The 25,630-nt window shown below is 36.9% G+C and overlaps 1 protein-coding gene across 2 annotated transcripts; it reads right to left on the reverse strand.

The window, feature by feature from the left end:
- Positions 1-5,303: 5,303 nt before the first annotated feature.
- Positions 5,304-23,032, reverse strand: LOC145787661 (calcium-binding protein 39-like). Of its 2 annotated transcripts, XR_014291426.1 has the most exons (9): positions 22,833-23,032; positions 18,867-19,031; positions 16,172-16,290; positions 13,690-13,858; positions 12,142-12,267; positions 10,942-11,085; positions 10,585-10,734; positions 6,056-10,320; positions 5,304-5,649 (listed from the first exon to the last, which is right to left on the reverse strand). XR_014291426.1 is itself a non-coding variant. In XM_082599461.1 (8 exons), the coding sequence occupies exons 1-8, from the start codon at positions 22,941-22,943 to the stop codon at positions 10,300-10,302; spliced, it is 1,005 nt and encodes a 334-aa protein (XP_082455587.1). In that variant the 5' UTR covers positions 22,944-23,032; the 3' UTR covers positions 5,304-10,299. The 2 variants fall into 2 exon arrangements, 1 of the variants encoding a protein (XP_082455587.1); XM_082599461.1 differs by having other exon boundaries at positions 5,304-10,320.
- Between the last annotated feature and the right edge of the window lie 2,598 nt (positions 23,033-25,630).

A 25,630-nucleotide genomic window follows, 5' to 3' on the forward strand; every position in this document is an offset into this window, starting at 1 on the left:
AATGCATTGGGCAAAAGCTTCGTTGGGGGGCTGTCTTCGAACAACGATTGCGCGCATATTGAATAAGATATAACAATGAAAGTTAGCACTTCAATAAACAGTAACATGTTCTTTTAATTGGCTGTCGTTTAATGTTCTTATCGTTCCAAATAAACTTTTGATAATGGTTTGAATTTGGTCAAGTTTAGGTGGCCACTAGATGGAGCTATTAGCATTTTGGGACTTAGTATTAATTTAGTTGGTTAGATCTATGCTTGTGCTTTCCAACAATAGCAAATTTGTTGAAATTGAACAAGAAATGAATGAATGGGAGACAATTTCCTTCTGGTGTATTTCGTTCCATTTCCACCCCGCACTTCCTCCTTCATAATAGTCCATTCCAATGTGTGACGTCATCATTTTGTCTGGTTGACCAACAGGGCGTCTTGTGGAAGAGCACCAAAAATTGCCGAATAGGGAACTAACTGATAAAGACTGTAGCCAAATAGGGAACTAGCCCAATCGGACTAGCCAAATCGAACTAGCCCAATCGGACTGTAGCCGAATAGGGTAATAGCCGAATCGGACTAGCCGAATCGGAATAGCCCAATCGGACTAGCCGAATAGTAGCAGACCCAGGTTAGAGCTACCCAAGTTTTCGAAAATTTAATTAGAATTTAAATTAGACTATATAGTTATACACAGTTGTCACGTATCTTTTTCTATTTAGATAAAACCCCCACATGACAAATCTGGATCAAAGTGTCACTTCACAATCACAGCACTAAAACCTGTCTTGCCATACACATTATAACCGACATTAGGATGCGGAATCAATGAACTAATCGAGTTTTTAATGACTTGGCTATTCATGGAAATTTGACAACATGTCACTTTGATCTTAATTATTTTGTTGCATTTTCTTTGCATGAGTAACACATAGTGCAGCAACAGATGTGAGCCTTACAAAAGCATTACACGGTCTGGACTTGGTCGCAAGCAGGACTTTAGACACCTCTGCCACAGTACAATCTCGGGAGCTGGTATACAAGTCGCCGCCCTGGTTAAAAAGGTGATGACGTCACGAAGGAGGAATCTACCAAAAAATAGTGCAGAAGTGGGGTGAAATCAGTCAACCATGACAAAAAAAGCATGCAAGTGTCCGCCTTTACTAAATTAGTTGTGATTTGCTTGTTTCTGCTTCGACTTTAACAACTGAACCAGCCCTACAAAGCAGAAGATCTCACCTATGCAAAGCAATGTAACACAGGCCCGAAAAACACCACATATCTCCTTAGAACAAAGTTAAACTTGACCAAGTTTAACTATTTATCCGAAGAATACTTCTGAAGATACCAGCATTTAATCAAGAACATATCTCTGTCGTTTCTGCTTCGATTTTTACAATTGAGCCATTGCTGAAAAGCACAAGCTATCGTCTACCCAAATAAAGGAAGCCAGACTCTAAAAGTTAAAAATATTTCCTAGGTAAAGAGTTGAACTTGACCGACTTTAACCATTTATACGAAAAATACCTTTAAAGATACCAGCATTTAATAAACTCTAATTTAAAGAACATATCTCTGTCTATTTACAAGCAAAAGTTGAGGTTAATAGCTTTTTCACAAAGCGAGCAACCGGGCTTCAAACACAAGCAAACAGCCCGATGACTCGTTGCATTTCTGAATCGAAGCAAGTATACAAGTCTCCCCAGGTCTGCGATCATTATATGTCTTTATTAAATTAGTTGTAAGTTGCTTGTTTCTGCTTCGATTTTTACAATTGAACCATTGCTGGAAAGCACAAGCTATCGTCTACCCAAATAAAGCTAAGCCAGACTCTAAAAGTTAAAAATGTTTCCTAGGTAAAGAGTTGAACTTGACCGACTTTAACCATTCGATTCAGAAATGCAACGAGTCATCGGGCTGTTTGCTTGTGTTTGAAGCCCGGTTGCTCGCTTTGTGAAAAAGCCATCAACCTCAACTTTTGCTTGTAAATAGACAGAGATATGTTCTTTAAATTAGCGTTGATTAAATGCTTGTATCTTTAAAGATATTTTTCGTATAAATGGTTAAAATCAATCAAGTTCAACTCTTTACCTAGGAAATATTTTTAACTTTTAGGATCTGGCTTAGCTTTATTTGGGTAGACGATAGCTTGTGCTTTCCACCAATGGTTCAATTGTAAAAATCGAAGCAGAAACAAGCAACTTACAACTAATTTAATAAAGACATATAATGATCGCAGACCGGGAGAGACTTGTAGGCTATACTTGCTTCGATTCAGAAATGCAACGAGTCATCGGGCTGTTTGCTTGTGTTTGAAGCCCGGTTGCTCGCTTTGTGAAAAAGCTATTAACCTCAACTTTTGCTTGTAAATAGACAGAGATATGTTCTTTAAATTAGAGTTTATTAAATGCTGGTATCTTTAAAGGTATTTTTCGTATAAATGGTTAAAGTCGGTCAAGTTCAACTCTTTATCTAGGAAATATTTTTAACTTTTAGAGTCTGGCTTAGCTTTATTTGGGTAGACCATAGCTTGTGCTTTCCAGCAATGGCTCAATTGTAAAAATCGAAGCAGAAACAAGCAACTTACAACTTACAAGTTACAACTTACAACTTACAAGTTAGCAATACCAACTATATACCTTTACCCAGGTTGCTCATAGTAACTATTTTTTGCAACATCATTGATCAAAAACTTCATTTTTTTTTCAAGTACAAAAAAAGTGATCTTGATCTTCAAGATCACGATCTTGATCTTCAAGATCACGATCTTGATCTTCAAGATCACGATCTTGATCTTCAAGATCACGATCTTGATCTTCAAGATCACATAGTTTGGTGATCTTGATCTTCAAGATTCAAGTTCAGCTCAAGATCACCTATAACAAGTTCAGCTCAAGATAACAAGTTCAGCTCAAGATCACCTATTCCTGGTGATCTTGATCTTCAAGATCACCAATACTGGTGATCTTGCCCATCTTTGTCTAGAGTTAGGGTAAAGGTTAGCGGAAACTGCAGAAAAATGTTTGCAGAAACTGCGATCAGTGAGGGTTAGGGTTAGAGCATAGATTACTCTAAGGTTAGGGTTAGTGGAAAGTACAGAAAAATGTTTGCAGAAACTGCAATCAGCGAGGGTTAGCGTTAGGGTGAGGGTTACGGTTAGGGTTAGCGGAAACTGCGATCAGCGACTTTGGCTTTGTGCTATCATTCTCTCAATCTTTTCAGGGGGAAATTTTTAAATGTTTGCGGAAACTGCGATCAGCGACTTCCGTTTTTTTTAATTTTTTTACTCGATCTTTTTAGGGTACTAACTAGGTTGCATCCAGCATTGTGAACATAATAGCCTACGGCTTTGTTTTGCATAATTGGAAAACTCCAGATACCCTCCTTTGCATTGAACAAAATTAATCTGCAGTTAACAAGTTCAGCTTCATTGTCTTGAGACATAGCCAAGTGGTCAAAAATGCAGGCCTTGAAATTCGGTTTTGTTGACGGCGGACAAACGTGTCGGGTCTGAGGACTCTGAGCAGCTATCTTGGCGGACACACCAGTTTTAGCGTCGATCGTCATGCTTAATAACTTTATCTTGAAAATTCTTCGCCATTTGAGAACTATAGCTTACGGTTTAGAAGGCTTTTTAAAATTTCAACGAAGTCTCTCTGAAAGGCTTTCATCAGACCAACGACGTGCGCGCGAAGAGTCAAAGCGCCGTGTAGCCAGGGTTGACAGCTTTTGAGAAAAAGAGCCAAACAATGTTGAAAAAAGGGCCAAACTGGGTAAAAAAGAGCCAAATTGTTCAATAATGTTAATAACGTTGTTAATAATACACAATAGCGTTAACAACGTTACAACATTAGGCTACAACAACACAGTCTACATTCTACAAGAACAATTCCAAATCTTCATCTTCTACAGTGTTTCCGCTCGAATCTTTGGCATTGGCATAATCATTATCAGCTAAACACTGTCTACAAAATCAGTCTCAATTTCCGAAAGACATTTATTTAAATAGCTAGTTTGATAGTATGTGCCAACTGCTTCCAAAAGAGCCAAATATTGAAAACAAAGAGCCAAGGGGCCAAACAATTTTTTTAGCCCCAACTACCTCTAAAAAGGGCCAATCTGGCAAGCCTGCGTGTAGCTGCTCAATATACTGCTAGGGTTGCCAGAGGTCAATTTAAAAAAGAGCCCAAGCTTATGCAAAAAGGAGCCCAAATTTTTTCCAGGTTCTAAAATGGAGCCCAAAACGGCGCCCAAGCAAAAAGATATAGGTTATTAGGCCTATACAAAATTCTTCCAGAGCGCTTGATATAATCAGTCCCAAATTATAAGTGTTTTCCAGTGCTTCACATCTTTCAGACAAATTGGCACCAAGCACTCACTCAAGTGTTTGTCAAAATAACTACAAACAAGTACCTAAACACAAAAAATGGTTTAATTGCTTTTCGTGATGAGCTAACGCATCAAGAGTATTCTCCTCAAGACCATCAACACTTTTGATAACCCACCAAGGCCATTTTGCCAGCTATAAAACGTCATTGTATTTCTCTTTGTAGACCTGCCCTGAGCTGTTGCGTCATTTTTTAATGAAATTGGGTTAATTTAGTAGGAAAAAGTGACGTCTTTTATTTGAATTTACGTCACTGACGAAGTTTGTAGTTATGTAACCACAAACAAAAATGCGAAATTTTCAGCAAAATGGAAATTTTCAGCTGAAGGAATAGTTCAAATGACTCCAATTTTTTTTCTTAGGCTAATTAGATATATCTAAACAATATTGTATCTACCCAAACTAAAAATACTTTTAAAAAAATGCGTTTTTGACCCCATTTTTCGATTTTTGGGCCCCATGAGGAAGCTGAGACAATTTTTTACGAATCTCAAATTTTGTCATGAGCGTTTTCTCACTCATTGGCACCATTTTCCCACTACCCCGAGAGAATTTTAAAAAAAAGTTCAAAAACGAGCCAACCTATCCCCCAGACCCCCCGCTGGAAGTGTTGCCTTCGGGCTTCGCCCGACGGTTACGCCCTTCGTGCCTACTACCTTGCTGCAGCATATTTCCAAGTTGCTTTCCCAACGGTTTAAGCCACCGAACGTCACTGCATCATAGTGAGTTCTTACTTCTTAACTTCCTCGCCAATGCCATTTTTTCACTCAACTTCACTGAATTTTAAAGCGAGTGAAACTGAAATATTTTGATATAGCCTAGGCTAACGATGAAAAAGGCACTGTCAGGGCACTGCACGTGAGTGCACAGTACAGTAGTACACACAGAAAAAAGCAATCGAGTTTACGTCGAAAAAACACCACATCAAAAAGGTAAGAAGTATATTTATTGTAAAACACGTTTGAAAATTTCACTAATATATACACAACGTCACAAGGCCGTCATCGCATCTCCATTAACGACTACATCTCACCATGACGTCAACTTCTCGGCAAAAAACACAAACAAACAGCTTGTGACGTCATAATATGCGAGTCACTTTTAAGCAAATAACGTTGAGAATGCACAGAAGCCGAATTGTGTAATTAAAGAACACAAATAATGGTGAAGCGAAATTTTAATTGACTGGAAATTACGTGAGCACGGCCATTGCACTTAAGAAGCCCAGATTGCTGCTGTATTTTTGTTTCAGTACCCTAGTTGGATGGGTAGCCACTTTAACAAGTCGAAATTCTGCCACTGAAATTGACTACAATGCAACCGCCAACCAATCAGAACGTGTTATAAGAGGCTACCGTCCAATTGTGACCCTTCTAACATTCATCCAGAGAGTTAATGCTTGTTTTGAACTTTATTTGGTAATTATAGAAGAAAAAGAGCAATAGAAGTGGTGAGAATTGAACACGCGTCAATGAAATGACTACTTTCTAGCCCTAACCCTATCCCCTAAGCCAACCAGCTGACAAAAAATCCATCACTTAATTTGCTTTCTATGATCTTCTTTTCGCCATTTTTACGTCACTTAAACCATAGCTTATGATTGGTTGGTGGTTTCATTCTAGTCAATTTCAGTGGCAGAATTTCGACTTGTTAAAGTGGCTACCAGTTGGATGAGAATGACAAGTGGCAGAGAGATCGACAGCTCCGTTAACGTCCACTTTACGGAATAAAACTTAGTAAGCTGTCTTGAGATGAAACAACTGAAATACTTGCTGCAATATTGCAACTTAAAACAACGAAAACAAGCCTAAAAACAATGGAAGTTTCCATTTTTTAGCCTTTTTATAATTCTCAAGATCTTCTTTGTTATCCTGCACGGTTTGCACCACTTGAAGTTATGTAATCTTTTTTGAGTCATTGAACATCTTTAAACTTCACCGATTCCTGGCTGAACAATAGCAAAGTGTCATGAATCAATATGAATATTGCTACACAGAATATAAACTTTCACAACACTCAACGCTTTCAATCCTACCACAGCAAACTCCACACGGGGTAATTGCTCTCGCACGAAGGGACGCCATGCAGGCGCCACGATGACGTCATCACTCGGTCGATACAAGGACGCATTGTTGCGAACAAAATTTTGAGTTTTGCGTTGCAACTTACAAAAGAACAAGACAGGTTTGTCTACTGCAATAAATCAACGATTACCAAGGCAGCAGCTGGTTTGATCAAAAGTTCAAAATGTTAGCAACGATCAGACATCGCTAATTCAAACGAAAACAAGCCTAACCGACACTCAAGCTGCTTTCTGAGGATCCTTGTCCAGGCAATTCTTCAATTATGAAAAAAAAAACTTCTTGTCTAGCGATGCGCATCTGGTAGCATGGAAAAAACAACGTAAAATATATAACTCACGTTTCGCGCGACACTACAAAAACCAAGCTAAATTAAAAAATATGCAATACAATCGAATAAAAATTCTTTTGCACTTTGCCGCTAGTGCTTCCTATAACACCAGTTAAGCATAGTTAGAAAAGTGTAGTCTTGACGGACAATCTATTTCAGATTCACCAATATTGACAAAAAAATTTCAAGTTTTGAAAAGCTACAAAAAAGTATTGTTTTTTCATGCCCTAACTTGCCATGGATGAAGAACAATCTACCACGCATTAGTTTAGACTTGAGTCTAAAATAAACAAATTCATAGACACGCCAAAGAGATTATGAGTTGGGAAATCCCCCTAACACTTTGCGATGCAGTATGAATACCGGCAACATAATCAGACAGCAAATCAGTCGCTTTTTGCATTAATTCAAATTCTACAAACGTTGAATAAAAACTGGTTGGTTTGCTGTCAGGTTAGAGTGCTTGTCTGCGTAAACAATTACGATAGGCTGCAATAGAACTTTTAGTTTGGGCTGAAAAGAATTTTTAGCATTAGCGTTTCGGTATTCAACCGTTCACATTAGAATGTAGATTCCGATTCGCATTTAGACGTCTCTTCTTAAACCTTGTTTTTCGGCGTTTTATAGTAGCAATGACAGGCTGTAAACTAGCTACTCTTTAAAGGGGACACTCCTGATACATTTTTTTATCAAATTTTTTCTTGTATCTAAAACAGGGGCGGATTTAGGGGGGGAAGAGGGCGCAGTTGTACCGGGCCCCTTTTGAAGGCAGTGGCGTAGCCAGAAAAAAAATTTGGGGGAGGCCAAATATTTGATGAATTGAAGAGAACGACAAAGTGTTTGATTTAAAACATCGCCACCTGATGTGCAGTGGCGTATCCTGGTGGGTTGAGCAAGGGAAGCAATCAAGCTGTTGGGGGGTAGAGCGTGCCGAAGGCACGCGTATTCTAGGGGGGTCCAGGGGCATGCTCCCCACGAAAATTTTTGCAAAATTACACTCAAATAATGGATTATAGCGCTTTCTGGAAACACTTTCAGGGTAATATTTGTATGAAATTTATTAGCAGATAAACAGCTATTAACTTATTAAAGGTAGCTCTTACACACAAACGGGCAAAAACTGCGGCTAAAATTAGAGAACACAAAAAACTCAGCTACACAAAAACCCAACAGAGTAAGCGATTCTAAAATTGCTTCCACAGATTAGTTAAAAGAAGCGTAAATCGTAATCGCGTAAATTTTGCGCGATTTACGATTTGCAAAATTTATTGGTGTCTTTCTGTGTGTCTAAAACAAGTCCTGGAGGGTGTTAATAGCCAGATGTCTTGGAAAACGATATAAATTTATACAAATTATATTTTCAACAAAGGGTTCAACTTCGGAATCCAAACTTTGAAAATTTGGGGGGGCAGGGCTCCTTTTGCCCCCCCTGGCTACGCCTATGTTTGAAGGCCCCCGCGACGTGGAAAATGCGATTTTGTGATTATTATTATTTTCTCTCAGCTTTTAAAGTTTCTACAAAATGCCTCCTTTTTCTTTCAAGGTTAATTTTTAGTCAGAAGGTGGCGACTGAGCTTGGCGTAAAGGCATTAGGCAACGGTGTGGGTGACACCTTGTAAAGCTTTTCGCGCCCACAAAAAAAAAAAACTTTTTTGCACCGGGGCTCCCCTATTTAAAAGTACCCCGGCCTCCCATCAGTTAAACTCGCCCCTGATCTAAAAAGGAGTAAATTTCATCAGGATTCTAAATATGGTAAAATTTTGAGTCTATTCAATGTCTTTGTGTGTCAAAACTTACAGTGATAAATGTGAGTAGTGTAGCTTGTGCTTTAATGAGTGTTTTTCAAATGCTGTTTTATTAGAAAGTCATTTTTTGATGTTTTCAACCACTCAAATTACAACTAGTCATTTATTTCTTGTCAGAATGGCATGAAATTTTGCAGGCGTAATCAATATATACTGGGGAAGTGATCTACAATGAATTTTTGCTATTTCTGTGTAGTTTCACTTAAAATTAAAAAACAATTGCAAATATATCAAACTTTTCTAGTACCGGTACATAAATTTAAAATTCATTTGTTTTTTTAAATAGCCTATATACACATGTGGAAAAAACCTCTTATCATTATAAGGGTAAGAGATGGCGACAGTTCCAGCAAAAAGTTAGGAATGATATACGTTCTCCCTTGAGGCTTTTTAAATTTTTAACCGGTGGTAAAATTAAAAAAAAAATGGAAAAAACTTTTGCATTTCTTTGACATTTTTTTCTTCACAGAAACGTTTTTTGTCTATTTTAAGTGCCATATTTTGATTGCAGTTTTCATACTCTTTCCAAAGATATATTAATATGTAGGGTTTTCTACAAGTTAAACACATTTTTCGACCAATTTATTAAGAGCGGTGCTGAAATTGATATTCCATCAAAAGTGCCCCCTTAAGTCTAAGAGTTATTTTTAACGTACCGTTCAAATATCTAAACTTTTAGCAGATGTGGACTAGGTTCAGAGTCATCCAATTCGTTTGCAAACATTCTTACCGAAGTATAAAAATAATAAGTATTTTTAGCTTTGGTTATTGTCAAAAAATTTCGATTTTTTTATTAGGATATTACACCGTATGTCTTCACTCTGATGGCGAACTTAGAGAAACAGCATTGCTTGTTTACAGATTTCAAACTTAGGCTCTAATTAAGATGAGTAGATTGGACAACCACACAACAATTCGATACATCTTTGCAAGCGAACCACCTTTGCTGCCCAGAAACATACAACACGTAGTAACGTCGCATTGTTTACAACTACTTGAAATTTAAATATACTAGCGCAAGGATATTCGAAAAATGACCTATACCATTCCTATGTCGTACCATCCCAGATAGCAAAATTCGTCACTTCACATTGATTCAACGTCTGCAGAATGTAAAAATGACAGATTTTGCTTTTTACCGATGAGGCCTGCAGGTGAATGTTTACCTTGACTGATAAAGTAAACAAAAGGTGCGACAAATATTTGAAAGGTTTCGCAATGTTAAACTCTGTAATATTATAATACATACATACAAATACACCGTATTATATATTTCGCAATAATTCGGCCTTCCGAAACGGTGTCAAAATATATCTCTTGTTGGGGTTGCCCTCGATATCGAGATCGTTTACAGCGTTAATGCTGAGGGTAACATTTACACATAAGTCCCATCAAGGTACATAAAAAAAAAAAAAAATCAAGGTCATGGAGTTACGTATACATTCGAAAATACGGCGTGCTGCCAGAACAAAACAACCGGTAAAAACAAGTGATGTGCCAAGTCTTTTGTTGATCTAGCTTTTGAATCGTAACCTTGTTCGTTTCGAAGATAGTACACAAATATCGAAACCTGTTTATTGTTCGACTTGTATACGTTGAAGAAATGAACAAGATATTGGGTCTTGTGGAAATCTTCAGGCAAACATTGACAGGACGTCTTCAACTAGCTACATGAAGTGCATAACTTGTGGCTTCCCGTTTGGTAGTGCTACCCTTTTAATTCTTTGATCTGATCAAAAAAAATTAAAAAATACGCCAAACATAAAATTCCTGTTGATCAGAAGTTAAAAGAGAACATACATTAGAGACACTCCTCCAGTGCAATGCAAACGTATACAATAGTAATCTTTTCGAATGCTAAAACATAACGCTTCGCACACTTTGAACCACTGATACAAACCCAAAAGCTAGTACTAGTGAAATCTCTTTTTGTATTTGAAGTGTGATTACCTATAAACTGTATCAGCAGCTTCAACAGAAGTGAAATACAAACCTGTTTAATAAGATAGGCCTTCTCTTCATTGAACTGTTCATCGTCAGAACGGTCGTTATGAAAGTTAGTGAGAAACTCCACAAGTTTCTGTTGGTTCTTCAAGATAATGTCAAGAATTGGCTTCGTTTTATTCGGATTAGCTACAAACACCTGAAACAGATTAAGTCGTTAAAAGGCGTTACAGTTGCCACGGGACGAAATCGAAACCATTTGCTGATAACTGAGCATTGAGCAAGCCCAGTGTAAGTGGCTTTTGCAGTTGGCAGAATGTATGTATATGGCAGCACTTTGTAACAAAGACTTGTAGTTCAGAATCACGTCATTTGTAAGCTCGAAAAAAGCACCGACGACAGTGACCTTAAACACATGGAAGGCCTCAAATTGGATGTTCCTACTCTGATCACGGAGATTGTTCATCATGATCTTCAAGTTTTCAGGTTTGCTGATATATCGCGTCATAACCGTGTAATTGTGACGATCCAACAGAAGCTCGCCAAGCAACTGCAAAGTAAATCAGTTTGAAATAATAAGACAAGGTAACATGACAGATTATTCCACAATGAACCATTGACACCTGTTCAAAAATAAAATTAATCACAAATGAATAATGGAAAACCAGCAGAGAAGAATAATATAATTTTAGGGACTTTCGATAATTTCTTTCTCCATACAGGCAATAATTATATGTTAATTATGAAATGTTGTCTGACAGCGTGTCCACACCGAATCGGGATATCTCCGAATTTGCAGTCTGGGCAGTGACTTATCACATCTAAACTGGCTTATGAGATAAGAAATTTTCCTATTGATACTTCAATCCTCATTATAAAATAAAAACAAAAAAAACATAAACGTATCCAGCTACCATTACATAGAGCTATTTTCGATTACCGGGCAGTCAATACCCCAATACCCTGGATAGCCTAACTGTTCGCTAATATACAGAAATATTGATATTTTTAGAACGCAAATCTACTTTGACATGCTGTGCGTGATTTTGTGAAAACCGAACTAAATTTCTATGCTTGGAAGACCTTTCCATCAAAATAAACTTGCCTATATGCAACTGTTTTGCATAAATAAAGCAAACTACGCTGATGGCATTTTCTTCTCAAATGTGTTGTTTAATTGAAGCTTAGGATACACCTTACATTCAAAATGTACATATTAGCCGTGATGTACTGCAGTATAATTTTAGTAATATTCGAGCAACTAATGACTCAATGTTCTCATAATTGAGTTGTTTATCAGAGTTTTTACTCTTTCTACATTGATATGTTATTTCATGATGCAACGGATACTTGGAGAAGGTTTTACCTAATTGGAACCTATAGCGTAAAACGAACAGGCATTGTGAAAAAGAATTAACCCTTATCGTGCATAACTTAACAAGTTCTCTAGCCTTTGCTTCTATGACTTTTATGTGCAACTATACAAGATTGTTAGAGATGTATGGAAATATCCTGTTGCACAAACAAACTAGCTTGGTGGTGACGAGATTCTGCTGGAAATAATGACATTGAAATTTAAATGCATAAAGTATCAACAACAACTTACTTTCAGAGACTGTCGGCGAGTGACATAGTTTTCGGAGCTAAGAAGTTGAGTGTAGCATTGAAACACTCTATCGTAGTTATCAATGAGAAACTCAGAGCAATAACTTTTGTGGCGCGTCAGCAGATCCTGAACAAAAGTCATGTGCAATTATGAGAAAAGGTATTCCTAATTATTTCAAATGTCCGGCTATGGGTTGATTGTACCTGTCTGGTGCTGGAGCAAGCTTTGGTTCCATGGCTGTTAAAGGAGTATAGCTGTAATTTCACAAGCTACAGCCAACTACACGACAACAGGCAGGTCTGCTACTATTCGGAGATATCTTAATTTGGAGACAGCCTTTTTCGGAGATTTCTAAAATCCCACAGCGCCATGTGTTTATTCAAAGAAAACAGCTTATAGTAGGTTAATCAAATAAAGTCTCAGCGAGAAAAAAACAGAACTTGTTAAATAGCGTTTCATGATTAACAGTAGAGGTTAATCAAATAAAGGCTCAGAGAAAAAAAAAGGTTGTCAAACAGCGTTTGATGGTCATGATTCCTCCTCTCACCGTTTCTACCATGACCCATCACTGTAGCCTACACCCACAAAATATCAGCTAATTTACATCTACCTCACTGAAACAATAACCGTTTAGTTTGCATGGGTATGGAAAAGAAAACACAAAAATCGCCTATAGCCTACCTAAATGAACCCTACAATTACAAATTCTCTAAATCAGGGGATCCCAACCTGAGGGCCATGAGCCTTTTTCAAGGGGGCCATGGAAAAATTTGAAAAAGAATAATTTTTTTTATTTATTATCTCTAAGTCCACTCCAACACTAAGAGATAATAAATAAAGTCCACTCCAACACTATATAACAACAGAGATATATAAATTAAAATTTAATAAATACACTAGTACATTTTGCCCAAATCTTCAGGAAATGGTCTTTAATTCAATTTGAAGACAAAGCACCGCAGTGTCTTGGATATTCAATATGACATGCGGCTTGCACTTTCCACCACCAAACCAACAATGAAGACATTGTCAGAGCAAAAACAAGCTCAACTATCACATTAACTGCATATGTAATAACTAATCAATGTACTATCATGTTTATTGTGTGTTGTAGGCTAGTATTTATATCATTTTATTATTCTAACTACCAGTTACTGTATAAACAAGTTTTTTTAATTAAAATAACGTTTCTTAATTTTTTCAAAAGGTTGAAAAAATAGGGAGCCAGTGATTTTGAAAATTTTCAAAGGGGGCCACAGTGTAAAAAAGGTTGCGAACCCTTGCTCTAAATAAACGGAAGCCGTCGCTGGATTTTCAAGAAATCACCGAATCGGTCGTCTCCAAAAAAAGGTTGTCTCCGATTCGGATTCTCTTAAACAAGCCATTGCGACAACAGGCCTCCCAAGTAGGTGGTCACGAAGATTCACTCGACTACTCAAACTTTTAAACACCAGAGAAAGCCCTAATTGCTCCATACAGCAAAATACATTTAATAAAAATTATTTTAACCGTTTTGTAGTCTATAACAGTGATGGTATTTCTTCATACCTTAAATGTAGCAAATGCATCTGATGCTATGTCAAATGTGGACATTTCTACATATTCGAAAAATTTAAAGAAGTCTTTAGAATCAAACACGATTTTAGCAAGTCCTTCGAATCGAATGCATTCCCGCAACATAATGCCACAGCTGAGTGCAATTTCTGGAGATTCATAACTGAAACAATAAATAGTGTTATGCTAAAACTTACAAACCACATGTTTTAGAAAAAATGTAGAAAATTGACAACAAATATGACCAGCAGGGTTGCCAGACCAAAATTTAAAAAAACTGCCAAGTTGTGGTAAAAATGGTAAATGTTATTTTAAGCACGAAAAAATGCCAATGTGGCCACCCTAATGACAAGTAGGCGACATTAAAAACACCAAAGTTCAAGGTATTTCTAGTTTCTTTGTCGAGGCATCTGGTATCAATCCTAGATTAAGTTCTACCCAAGATACACGGGTTTTCTGACCAAGCATTTGTATGCAAGTATTGGCAGCATCTGAGTTTTTACTGCTAACAACATTATACAGTAAAACTTTCTGCTAATGCATAAATTCTTGTGGACCTGTTAAAAATTACAATTACCGTACATAAATTAATTTAGATTCGTATTGTATGAACAGATAAATTTGAGTTCCAAAATAAATAAACTGTTTAACAAAATTTGCCAACATTTCGTTGTTGCCACTGTAACAGTCATCATACTGGCATTTTCACCTTGGCTTCGTTTTTTTTTTGTTGCTCAGTGGACAATTACTAACCCTTGGTTCCATTTACTTAGTAAATATTTTTATTTTTTACAGTAAAATACTTAATCATCTACAGTACCAGTATGTACAATGTGATTCCACGGTGAGATATTTTAAAGTTATCCAGTTTTGTGTTACATAGGAAAATACCACTTTTAAAATGCACTTCTGTCAGGCATGGTTAATAACCACATACCATAAACAGAGTTGCATATTGCTTTGAACATGTTACATGATGTAGTTAGCAACGTGGCACAAAAGAATAACTACCGTATTCCTTTGTAGTTTAAAACAGAATTGTCAAAATGCAATGACGCAGAAAAACAAAAAAATTGACTGTTATAAAAGCAACCATGTACTATGTTTCTCGACAGCCGATTGTACCTGTAGCAAAAATTATAGCAATAGACACCATGTTTCGCCCTTGATGCTGGGCTCGTCAGTATCGCACCACTAACTTATACCAAAAGGGTATTCAATCACCGCTTTTACTAGTCAGTTTAACTAGTGGAAAGAAAAGAGCTAACAAAACCAGCAAGCGCTAGGGGAGGGCAAGTTGATTGGATGGTCTAAAAAACATATCGTTGATTGAATGGTCTAAATGGCTAGCGTGGAAGCTATATAATACCGTTATGGCTAGCGAATCGCAACTGCTCGCTGTAGTAGTGAGTGCTCAGCCTTGCGCTGATAGCGAGGAAGAACGCTCCCTTCACAACAACCAAATACTGTTGAGTGTTGATGCTAAATGAGAAAATATTGAATGAGAAAATATTGAATCGCTTTATCTCTGAGAATTCCAACCAAAAAGAAAAGGCTGAAAATGAGTTAAACGTGAAGCATTGCTTGTCCATTCCGTTTGTGGGAAAAGAATCCAAAACGTTTGCTCGTAAAATCGGACAGTTTATGAAAAATAAATTTGATGTGGACGTTTTTCCTATTTATAAAACATTTAAAATTAGTTCGTATTTTCAACTAAAGTCCCAGACGCCTTCGTCTCTCTGCTCAAATGTCGTATACAGTTTTACATGTCCGTATGATTCGGCATTGACGTACATCGGTATGTCCACCAGACATTTGACCACGAGAGTACGGGAGCATCTGAACTTTAGAGACTTAAAGAAAAGTGCCATCAAAGACTATATCATGGATTGTTCTTTTTGCACAGATCAAAAATTCTCTACTGACTCATTTAAAATTTTACGCAAAGGCAAATCCCAATTTGACACAAAAATTCAGGAAGCACTTTTAATCAAACGCTACAACCCAAATTTAAACAAATAATTATTTGCGGGTGGCGCCTCTATTCTCCTCAACATTTATTAGTTGTATCACGTACCCCGTGGTGCAAATTCCTTTGTAACTTAGTTATGCAGTTGCCTTTTCTTAATGTAATTTTTTCGTCTGTCTGTATCACTGTATGTTTCCACTCTATTGCTTTTATTCGTTGCGTGTTTCTCGATGCTTTTAGTTAGTTGTTTAGTTAGTTAGTTACGGTAGTCACTGTCAAGAAGTGAAATTTATTGTAGTTTATAAATATTTACAGATTCCTGATGAGGACTTAAGTTAAGTCGAAAACGTTTGAATGTTGAACTATTGTAAATATGTAATATAGGCCTACTGTTGTAATGCTCAACCCTGTGTTATTGTGGTGTCTTGCCTGCCTTTGGTATAAATGGAAAAAGGTTTCCAACTTTTCAAAAATTTTATTTCTAGCATAATTAGAATCGTGACTTGCCCTTCCACCAGTATCTTCAATATTCCTTCCTTTGTGCAAAGATACTCAACAGTTGGAGTCCGTGTTCCAATATGACGACGAACCAGGGTGTTAAATATCTGAGTGAAGTCTTTTTTTCCCTATTTGTGCAAATAAATTTATAAAATGACTATTGCAAAACGGTGACAAATTCACTGTATAATAAACAATAAACACGTTATGGCCAGACAAATTCCTCATAAGCAAGAAGACTATAGTATATATTGATAATATGGATTAAAAATAATATCACTTCAAATAAGGGCACAAGTCCTCAACTTAATCTCAGATTTCTCAGCATACTTGCAGGAACTTGCATCTAGTTCATACTACAGTCTGCACATTTAATTTCAAACCAAACCAGTTTCACAAATATTTTACTGGAATGTGGAGTCAGATAAAAACGTTTCACTATGTGAACAAGCAAAGAACAAAAACAATTTTTAACAAACAGACTTCAGGTACAATATCTTCAAAGGAGTTGCAAATTGCAATTATGGGTACCGGCTACCGGTACAACATAAGCATGTCGAAAGGTCAAACTATAGTTGATCGAACAACAGTAATTTATGACAAGGAAATTTGGAGGATTGAATTAACCAAAATTCAATGAACTAATTCAACCTGGAGCTGTTCAACCACTTGCCAAGTCATAGCAAGTAAGTAAATCCGGAGTTCCAAAAACATTCACTGTTCTACAAAACAATTGGATTAGTGCGAATCGGTACACGACTTAATGTCACCGAATGACGTGATCATTAGGCTACAAGACCCGAATGCCGCAAGATCTGAATGATGCAAGGCTCGAATGCCTCAATACATGAATGATGATTGACCAAAAATTTGGGCCTTGTCTTGTGTCCTTTGTGTCTTGCAGTATTCAGATCTTGCATCATTTGTGCCTTGCGGAACTCAGGTCTTGTGGCCTAGGGATGCGGAATGGCCCGTTTCGGCGAGTCCGATTCGGCGAGTTCCCTATTCGGCGAGAGCCTTTTTCGGCGAGTGCCCTATTCGGCAAGTTTTTGAAATTTTATTTTTGAAATGGAATTATCGGGTACCGTAGCCTAACTGTTTTCACATCGTTTTAACGTCGCTGAACGTGCAGAAAGGAATAAAAATAAAATGTTTGAACTATTAAATTAAAATTCGTCATGTCAGTTCAGTTGTTTTTATTTCTGACCATCATATCAAAAACAATACATGTCAACATAGCAAAGGTAGAAGCGACAAAACGCGAACGCTAAAACGTGCATGTGACCGAAGTAAGTTATTGAGTTGAAAGAAATTTGGCACGGTCGCAACACCTTCAGAAAAATTTAAGATGTGAAGGGAAAATTAAAAAAAAAAAAATGTTACAAAAAAAAATCATGTTTATATCTATAAGTTAGTACTTTTGAATAGTTAAAATGATTAGTTTGGATCAACAAATGTGCGGCCTGCAGCTTGGATTGAAAGGAAATTATCGAGTACCGTAACCTAGTTATCCCAACCAGCAAAAATTTGTTCCAAGAACCCAGTTAGCCTAACAGTTCATTTTTACATTGTAGTAACAGAATGAAAAGGCTAACCAAATGTGTGGCCTATCGTTTTAACGTCGCTAAACGTTGAAATCGTGTAGAAAAGAGAACTTTGATGACTAGGATACGTTCTTGAAACTGAGAAACATTCACAGAAGCCCTTCGATACGTTGCACTTTTAAGATAATGTATTCAGACGTTGAATCAATGTACAAATGAACTGTTAGGCTAAATGGGTTCTTGGAACAAATCGAAGGGCTTCTGTGAATGTTTCCCAGTTTTAACGTATCCTAGTCAGTAAAGTTCTCTTTTTTACACGATTTCAACGTTAAAACGATGTAAAAACGGCAATGTCTGCCGGTCGGGATAACTAGGCTACGGTACCCCATAATTTCCTTTCAATCCAAGCTGTAGGCCACACATTTGTTGATCCAAACTAATCATTTTAACTATTCAAAAGTACTAACTTATAGACATTAAACATGATTTTTTTTTGTAACATTTTCTTTTCTATATTTTCCCTTCATTTCTTAAATTTTTCTGAAGGTGCTGCCACCGTGCCAAATTTCTTTCAACTCAATAACTTACTTCGGTCACAAGCACGTTTTAACGTTGGCGTTTTGTCGCTTCTACCTTTTTCTACACCTTTGCTATATTGACGTGAATTGTTTTTGATATCATGATCAAAAATAAAAACAACTGAACTGACATGACGAATTCAAGCACGTTTTAACGTTCACGTTTTGTCGCTTCTACCTTTGCTATGTTGACGTGTATTGTTTTTCATATGATGGTCAGAAATAAAAACAACTCAACTAACATAACGAATTTTAATTTAATAGTTTGAACATTTTATTTTTATTCCTTTCTTCACGATTTCAACGTTTAACCATGTAAAAACGGCAATTATAATTAGGCTACGGTACCCGATAATTCCCTTTCAAAAGTAAAATTTCAAAAAATTGCCGAATAGGGCACTCGCCGAAAAAGGCTCTCGCCGAATAGGGAACTCGCCAAATCGGATTAGCCGAATCGGACTCGCCGTGTAGTAGCAGACCCCTAGGGATGCGTTATTCGTAATGCTGCATAAAGTTGTGTATCCAGTGCAAATTTAAAATAAACTTTTAAAATAAAAATAAATCAAAGCAATAATTACTTACCTCAAAATCTATTAAAGCTAAATTGACCAAAATTAATTCAAAAATGTCACTTTTGTAGATTTCCTGGGCCAGCTGGGCCACTAGTTCTGACTGTGGTTCATGTTGTTCTGTGCCACACATGATGCCTTTCATAGCCAGCAAATTTTTTGTGACATCTTCATTTGCCTAAATCACACAAACATACATGGTTAAACTGATTGCAAGCTCACACTACTTAGGCTCACAATCATTTTTAGAAGGTTGTAAGGTAGTATATCATACACAACTAAACAAGCAAGGCAACAGCATATGGGTCACCAATCACCATCTTTGATAAACAAAAGAACATGGCACTAGGGCTACCAATCTACCATTTGTCCTCTTTTATGAGAATTTGTCTTAATTTTTCAAAAAAATAAATGGTCTTCCGAGAACACTCAAAAATGCTCAAATGTCCTCTTTTTTGGCATTTTGAGTTTTGCTTAGGCCTATTTTCAACAGGATATCGTTTTCATGTAACTTTTTGACAACGGCTTGAACAGCTGTTGCTCTTTGATTGCCAAAAAAAAACTCTGTATCAATGTAACCTGCTGATTCATACATTCTACAAAAAATTGGGATACCTTGTTGAATTGTTGTTGTAAAAAATCTTAGACGTTTATTGCAACATTTCAAACACCATTTTTTGTGGTTATTGTAAGTGATGGTAAGTGGTGAATGTGGGCAGAGTCTGCAAGTTTACTTGTGAAGAAATTTTCTCATTTTGAGAAAAATCAATAAATTTATGACAAAGAAAATTTGTGACAAAATCAGAAAATGAGTAGGCTTAGCTTAAATCACAAAGATATAAAACATAACTTAAACATGTGACCTAAACACAAAAAATTGCAAAAGAGTTGATCATATTTATATTTTACAACCCTCATACTTTTACAAAAAATTAATCTTTTACCCAAATCTATTTTATATTGATTCAACACTTGCAGATGCAGGCGTTGCTGATTACCAACTTAACAGCTTGGGTCGTTTGTAACGTGAAGGGATGGGAAAGAATGTCAGACAGTGCACTATGCATAACATGGCTTACTGCAAAAAGACAGTGTGGCATGCATAGGCGCCGACTTTTCAAAAAACCTTGGGGGGCGAGAAAGGTGATGACGTCATAACCATAACGCTACTTTACTCAATTAAAATAGTCTTTGATTAAGCTTAGTGTCTTGTTTATATTGACACCTAGGTCGCAAACCGAATTTATTAGAACCGCTGCTTGAAACGATTAGTTTTACGCATGCTGCACACCTAGTCGTAAAAATTTTGATATTGTTAGCTCATAATTGGAACAGTTGGAAAACAAGCCGATTCATTTCCTTTTCGTGCGAGTGAATAACAATGATCAAGACAGTGAAGTTATATATTAAGAAATAAAACGCAAAAAAAATCACGATCTCAAGCAAAGTGGAAACCCCCGCTATCAGTTTTATTAGCTTCGTTTTGCTAATTACTTACCTTCAAAGCGTTAACAACGGCGAAGTATTTTCTCTTATGTTTTCAACGAAAGTCTTTATAGTCTTTTATCGAATCCCGTATATACTCGAGTATAAGTCGAGATGTTTACAAGTGATTTTCACTTCAAAAAGACAGGTTCAACTTATGCACGGGACAAGCTCGGCAGTTTTCAAAATGAACACATTTTTGCCGTGGCAAAATCATTGCCAACGTAGATTACGGAGTGTGTAATGGCGTCTACGATTATATACGATTTTTTGCAGTGATTCAAACTTAATTTTCAAATTCAATGATTTCTATCAATTTTAAACTTTATGCACTTGTTTAGTAATATACAAAGCTCTCGAGACAAAACAGCGGAAAGAGCTATTTTAAGAGATCAATTTTTTTATTTTTGCGTGTGGGATATAATCGTTCTAATTATGTTTATCGTAAATCGTTATATTTATTATCGTTATACATAATCGTTTATCGTTTTAATTATGTTTTATTACGTAGCATTCCATAATCGTGGAAGTCGATGTTAAACCTTAGCAGCCGCATAAAACAATGATGTCAGGTTAGTTAGGTGATAATAGCGGTAGGAGACGATTGTTAATGCAAGCAATATCTGCGACCAAGACCATTAAACACCTTTTCTTTTATCGGTTTTCGATTTAATTCTCACACATCGCGAAAAAAACAATGCGTTCTGTTGAATCATAATCTCACAGCGGGAAGACCTCGTTGAAAATAGCTCGTCTAATTTAGTTGGTTTTCTTAACATTGCAGTGAATAGTTACGTGACTATTCCAGCAGCGTAAGTTACTCTACCATCTACTTTGAAATTTCCATACCGTATGAGAAAGCCATGCGATCAGCTGCGGTTTTGCGGGCAAGAGCAACGTAGGCTATATTTCGCTTTCGACATTCTTTATGTCCGTTTAAATGATCTAAATCTCTTTCGCGAAGTGTTTTATCTTTGAAACACCACTGTAATAACCATTTTTGTTGCCTCTCAACCATAAATTTACGGGGGGCGCCGCCCCCCGGAAGTCGGCGCGTATGGTGGCATGAACACTTACAGCTTATGTAGATGCAAATACTGTAGAACGCATTTCATCTATGATGCAGCCACAATGGTGCGAGAAACAGCTTTTAATTGTGGAATGGCCCGTTTCTATGAGTCCGATTCGGTGAGTCCGATCCCTTAAAGGGGGATTTTTTTAATTTTTTTTTGAATTATTGGATACCGTAGCCTAATTATCATTGCCGTTTTAGGGTTTGGGGTTAGAGGTTAGGAACTCACTGAATCGGACTCACCGAATAGTAGCAGACCCTTTAATCGAGTCCGTTTTTAGCATTTTAATGGTTGTGTACAGTTTCAATCAAATTTGGTGCAAGTAATTTTATAATTTTGTTTGAGCTGACACTTGCTTGCTAAAAAACAAGGCATGTGTACCTGAACATTCTGCCCAATTCGGTAGAAAAGTTTACGATTGTTGCTGTCTGAGTAAAATTCTTTAAAATCAAAATGTCTTACTTTTTGCTGACTCGTAATATTACAGTATAAAAGCTTGTTGTTGCCTTGTGGAAGCAGTAAAAAATGAGAAATGTTAAGTTTAAAAAAAACGTTTACCAGACTGCTAGCAAGTGGCCATCAGTGTGACTAAAATTTTCTTGGTCAAATTGTTTTTTCAAACCTTGTGATGTGAAAACTTATTGTGTCATCAAGGGCAGTGGTACTAAAATTTTTTAATAAAACGTACCAGCAGAGGTATTGTTGCCAGTCAAATCTAAACATTTGAGAAACTTGCTTAACTACCGGTAGCTTACACAAAATGATAACTGAAAATATTGTGTAACTGAAAATGTTGTGCTGCATACTTTTTCAGTTATCCTATTGTGTGAGCTAGTTAAGCAAGTTTTTTAAATGTTTAGATTTGTCCATATTTTTGCTGTGATAGTGTATTATTCTTTAGTATTTCTTTTAAAAATATTTTTCTAATAGGCTTGAAAAGGGCTGTATGACTAGCCGAAAATGCTAGCTTATTGTTTTTGTTTTTATAATGTTAAATGTAGTGTTGTTGCAGGGTTATGTCTGCTTATGATTCATTTACACAGTTTGCTAAAAGTTGGCAATCCTATAAAAGTATTTCAGAATACAACAAACCAGGTTGTATTGCTAGATAGGCAAGGTGGGAACTGCAAAATATTCATGGGCCAACCAAATCTGCCATATACGTTTGCTTTGTTTTTTTATTGCATCTGTTTTTGTTGTAACTTTTGCTGCATAGGCCTACTTTCACCTAAACAGATATGTAACAAGTAAATATGCTTGTGAAACATGTCCTCTTTTTAGGCGATGAAAATTTGATAGGCCTACATGACACAAATTGGAACTATGTTAGGGTTTGATAACAATTAATTTTGAGACATTAGCCTAAATACATTTAATAAGTTTCTAGTGATTGCAAAGTAAAATATTTCAAAAAATCTTACTTTATCATGTCTTTTTGTTCCAGGTTGAAACTGAGAAAGAGTTGTAACAGCAGCTTTCAAACTTTTAACAAGGTCATTAGGGCTTTTGTGGCCTTTTTTGAATATCGACATCCTCACTATGCAATTGCAAAGGAGCTTTAAATCATTTACTACACTTCCGTATGTTGAATGATACTGCACTACAGTAATGAATATTTGTAACCTTCAACACATAAAAAGTACCGGTAGACCTAATTACAAGCAGTTTGTTAGATAGGCTATCCAACTGTAATTTCCTAGAATGCTTAACAAACCTGGTGCAATAAACCCAACCAGCAAAATTTTCCTTTTTTACATTGTTACTATGTAGCTAGATGCAAATTGAGGTCTGATCTGAGAAGATGTAAAAATGTAATTTCTACCGCTTGATCAAAATGCTCAGTCTTGCAAGCAAAAAATCAGTCGCACCAAATAAAGCGTTATTAATGGATGCAACCTAATTTGTACCATGAACAATTTGTACCGTCAGTTCGTACCTTGAAAAGATCGAGAAAAAAAAATTAAAAACAGCCAAAGTCGCTGATCGCAGTTTCCCCAAACATTTTAAAATTTTCCGCAAACAAACAAAAACTCTTAGGATCATTACCGTACCAGAAATTTTAAAATGTTTGCAGAAACTCCGATCAACCCTAACCCCTAACCTTTTTAAAAAGTTTTCGGAAACTCTTATCAACCCTAAACCCTAACCCTTTTAAAATGCTTGCGGAAACTGCAATCAGCGACTTCGGCAAACTTTTAGGATCATTACAGGAAATTTTAAAATGTTTGCGGAAACTGCGGAAACTGCGGAAAAACGGAAACTGCGATCAGCGATGTTCTATCTTTTTCTCTCGATCTTTTCAGTTTGTTTGCGGAAACACCCTAATCCTTTTAAAATGTTTGCAGAAACTCCGATTAACCCTAACCCTTTCAATATGTTTGCGGAAACTGCGATCAGCGACTTCGGCAAACTCTTAAGATCATTACAGGAAACAGGGATATCTAAAGAAGGGGATACGAAGGCTTTTATTACGTCTGACAATAGAAGGGCTTTTGTTTATCGTAAATAATCTCTGTTTATCGTAAAATGACAATTGGCACCGATAGTAGTTTGTTAAATCTTGTTATGATACCTTGCATTGCGTTATTAGAATCAGGCCTGGATACTCACAGCATGCTCATGGTTGCTTGTTAATTCAACTAGCCTACCCATATACTTGCTTTACATCTAGCCTACTGCAAAGATTTTGTTAAAAAAAAACAGCTAACTGGTAACTTTTCAACTGTCTTTGTAAACAAGTATTCTTTAAATATGCTCTGTGTAATATTTGCTAACTGTCTTTTGTAGCTCATTGTACCAGCTGTACTACAAAACTTTCTACGATTTTTAAAAGAACCACATGTTTAAAGCACTACAAACTACCGCCCTGGTAGTGTCATGAGAATAAGGCAATCGCTGCGAGCCTTCATATCCCCTTCTCTAGATATCCCTGACAGGAAATTTTAAAATGTTTGTTGAAACTGCGGAAAAACGGAAACTACGATCAGCAATGTTCTATTTTTTTTTCTCGATCTTTTTAGTTTGTTTATTTAGGGATACCGATACCTAACCGATACCCTAACCCTTTCAAAATCATCATCATCATAATCCATCGTCGGTTTGTTCCCCACTAGTGGGGGTGGCCGATTGTTTCCGCGCAGCAATTGTTTTAATCCCTCTTCTCCATTTCACCCTGTCCCTTGCATCTTCCTCCTTCAGTCCGACTTTTTTAAATTCATCCTTCACTTGTTGTTTCCACGTTCTTCTTGGACGACCGCGTTTCCTCTTCCCATCCACCTTTAGATCTAGTGCCTTTCTAAGAAAACTTCCTTCCTCCCTCCTTATCACATGTCCATACCATCTTACTCCATTTGCCCTTGCCAGTTGGTCTATGGTCTCTCTCATCTCTAGCATATCCAACAATTCTTCAGTCCTTTTTTCCCTTCTCGTTTTCACCCCACACATTGCTCTCACCATTGACCTTTCCGTTCTTCTCAGGAATGCCAGTTCACTCTCTCTCAATATCCATGTCTCGCTACCATATAGCATTGCAGGCCGCACACAGCTCCGATATTCTTTCCCTTTCATCCTTAGTGAGAATTTTCTGCCATACAACATTTCCCCACATTCCCTGAACTTTGCCCAGCCCAATCTTGCCCTTGTTGTCACCGCTGCTTCACATCCACCACTTCCATTTATCCGATCACCCAGATAACAGAAGTCTGTCACTGTTTCGATGCCATGGCAGAACTCATCATCATGGCCTTCCACTTCATTCCTTCCTTTACTGCATTTCCCACAGACAAAACACTTCGCCAATCTTGTTGCGGCTCTCTTGACATTAGCACATCTTGCGTGTACCCACTTTCCACATTCCTTGCATTGCATTTCTCATTACTCTCTTGCCACATATTCCACAGGGAACTACTTTGCTCTCAACAACTGTTCCTTCTGCTCCACTCACCATCACTTTTGTTTTTTCAAGAAATGTTTGCGGAAACTGCGATCAGCGACTTCGGCTTTTATTAATTTTTTCTCTCGATCTTTTCAAGGTACAAACTGACGGTACGAATTAAGTTGCACCCGTTATTAATCTTGATTTCTTTGTTATTTATCAGGGTTGAAAAACTTAAGGGTAAGGGGTAATATTCATTGCAAGGATGGTCACTGACTGTTTAGCCATTTTAATAGTAAAAAACTCATATACTGTACAGTAGGCTATATTCTCAATGTCACCAAT

The sequence above is a fragment of the Aplidium turbinatum genome, chromosome 2 (genome assembly GCF_918807975.1).
Source record: "Aplidium turbinatum chromosome 2, kaAplTurb1.1, whole genome shotgun sequence".
Taxonomy (NCBI): domain Eukaryota; kingdom Metazoa; phylum Chordata; class Ascidiacea; order Aplousobranchia; family Polyclinidae; genus Aplidium; species Aplidium turbinatum.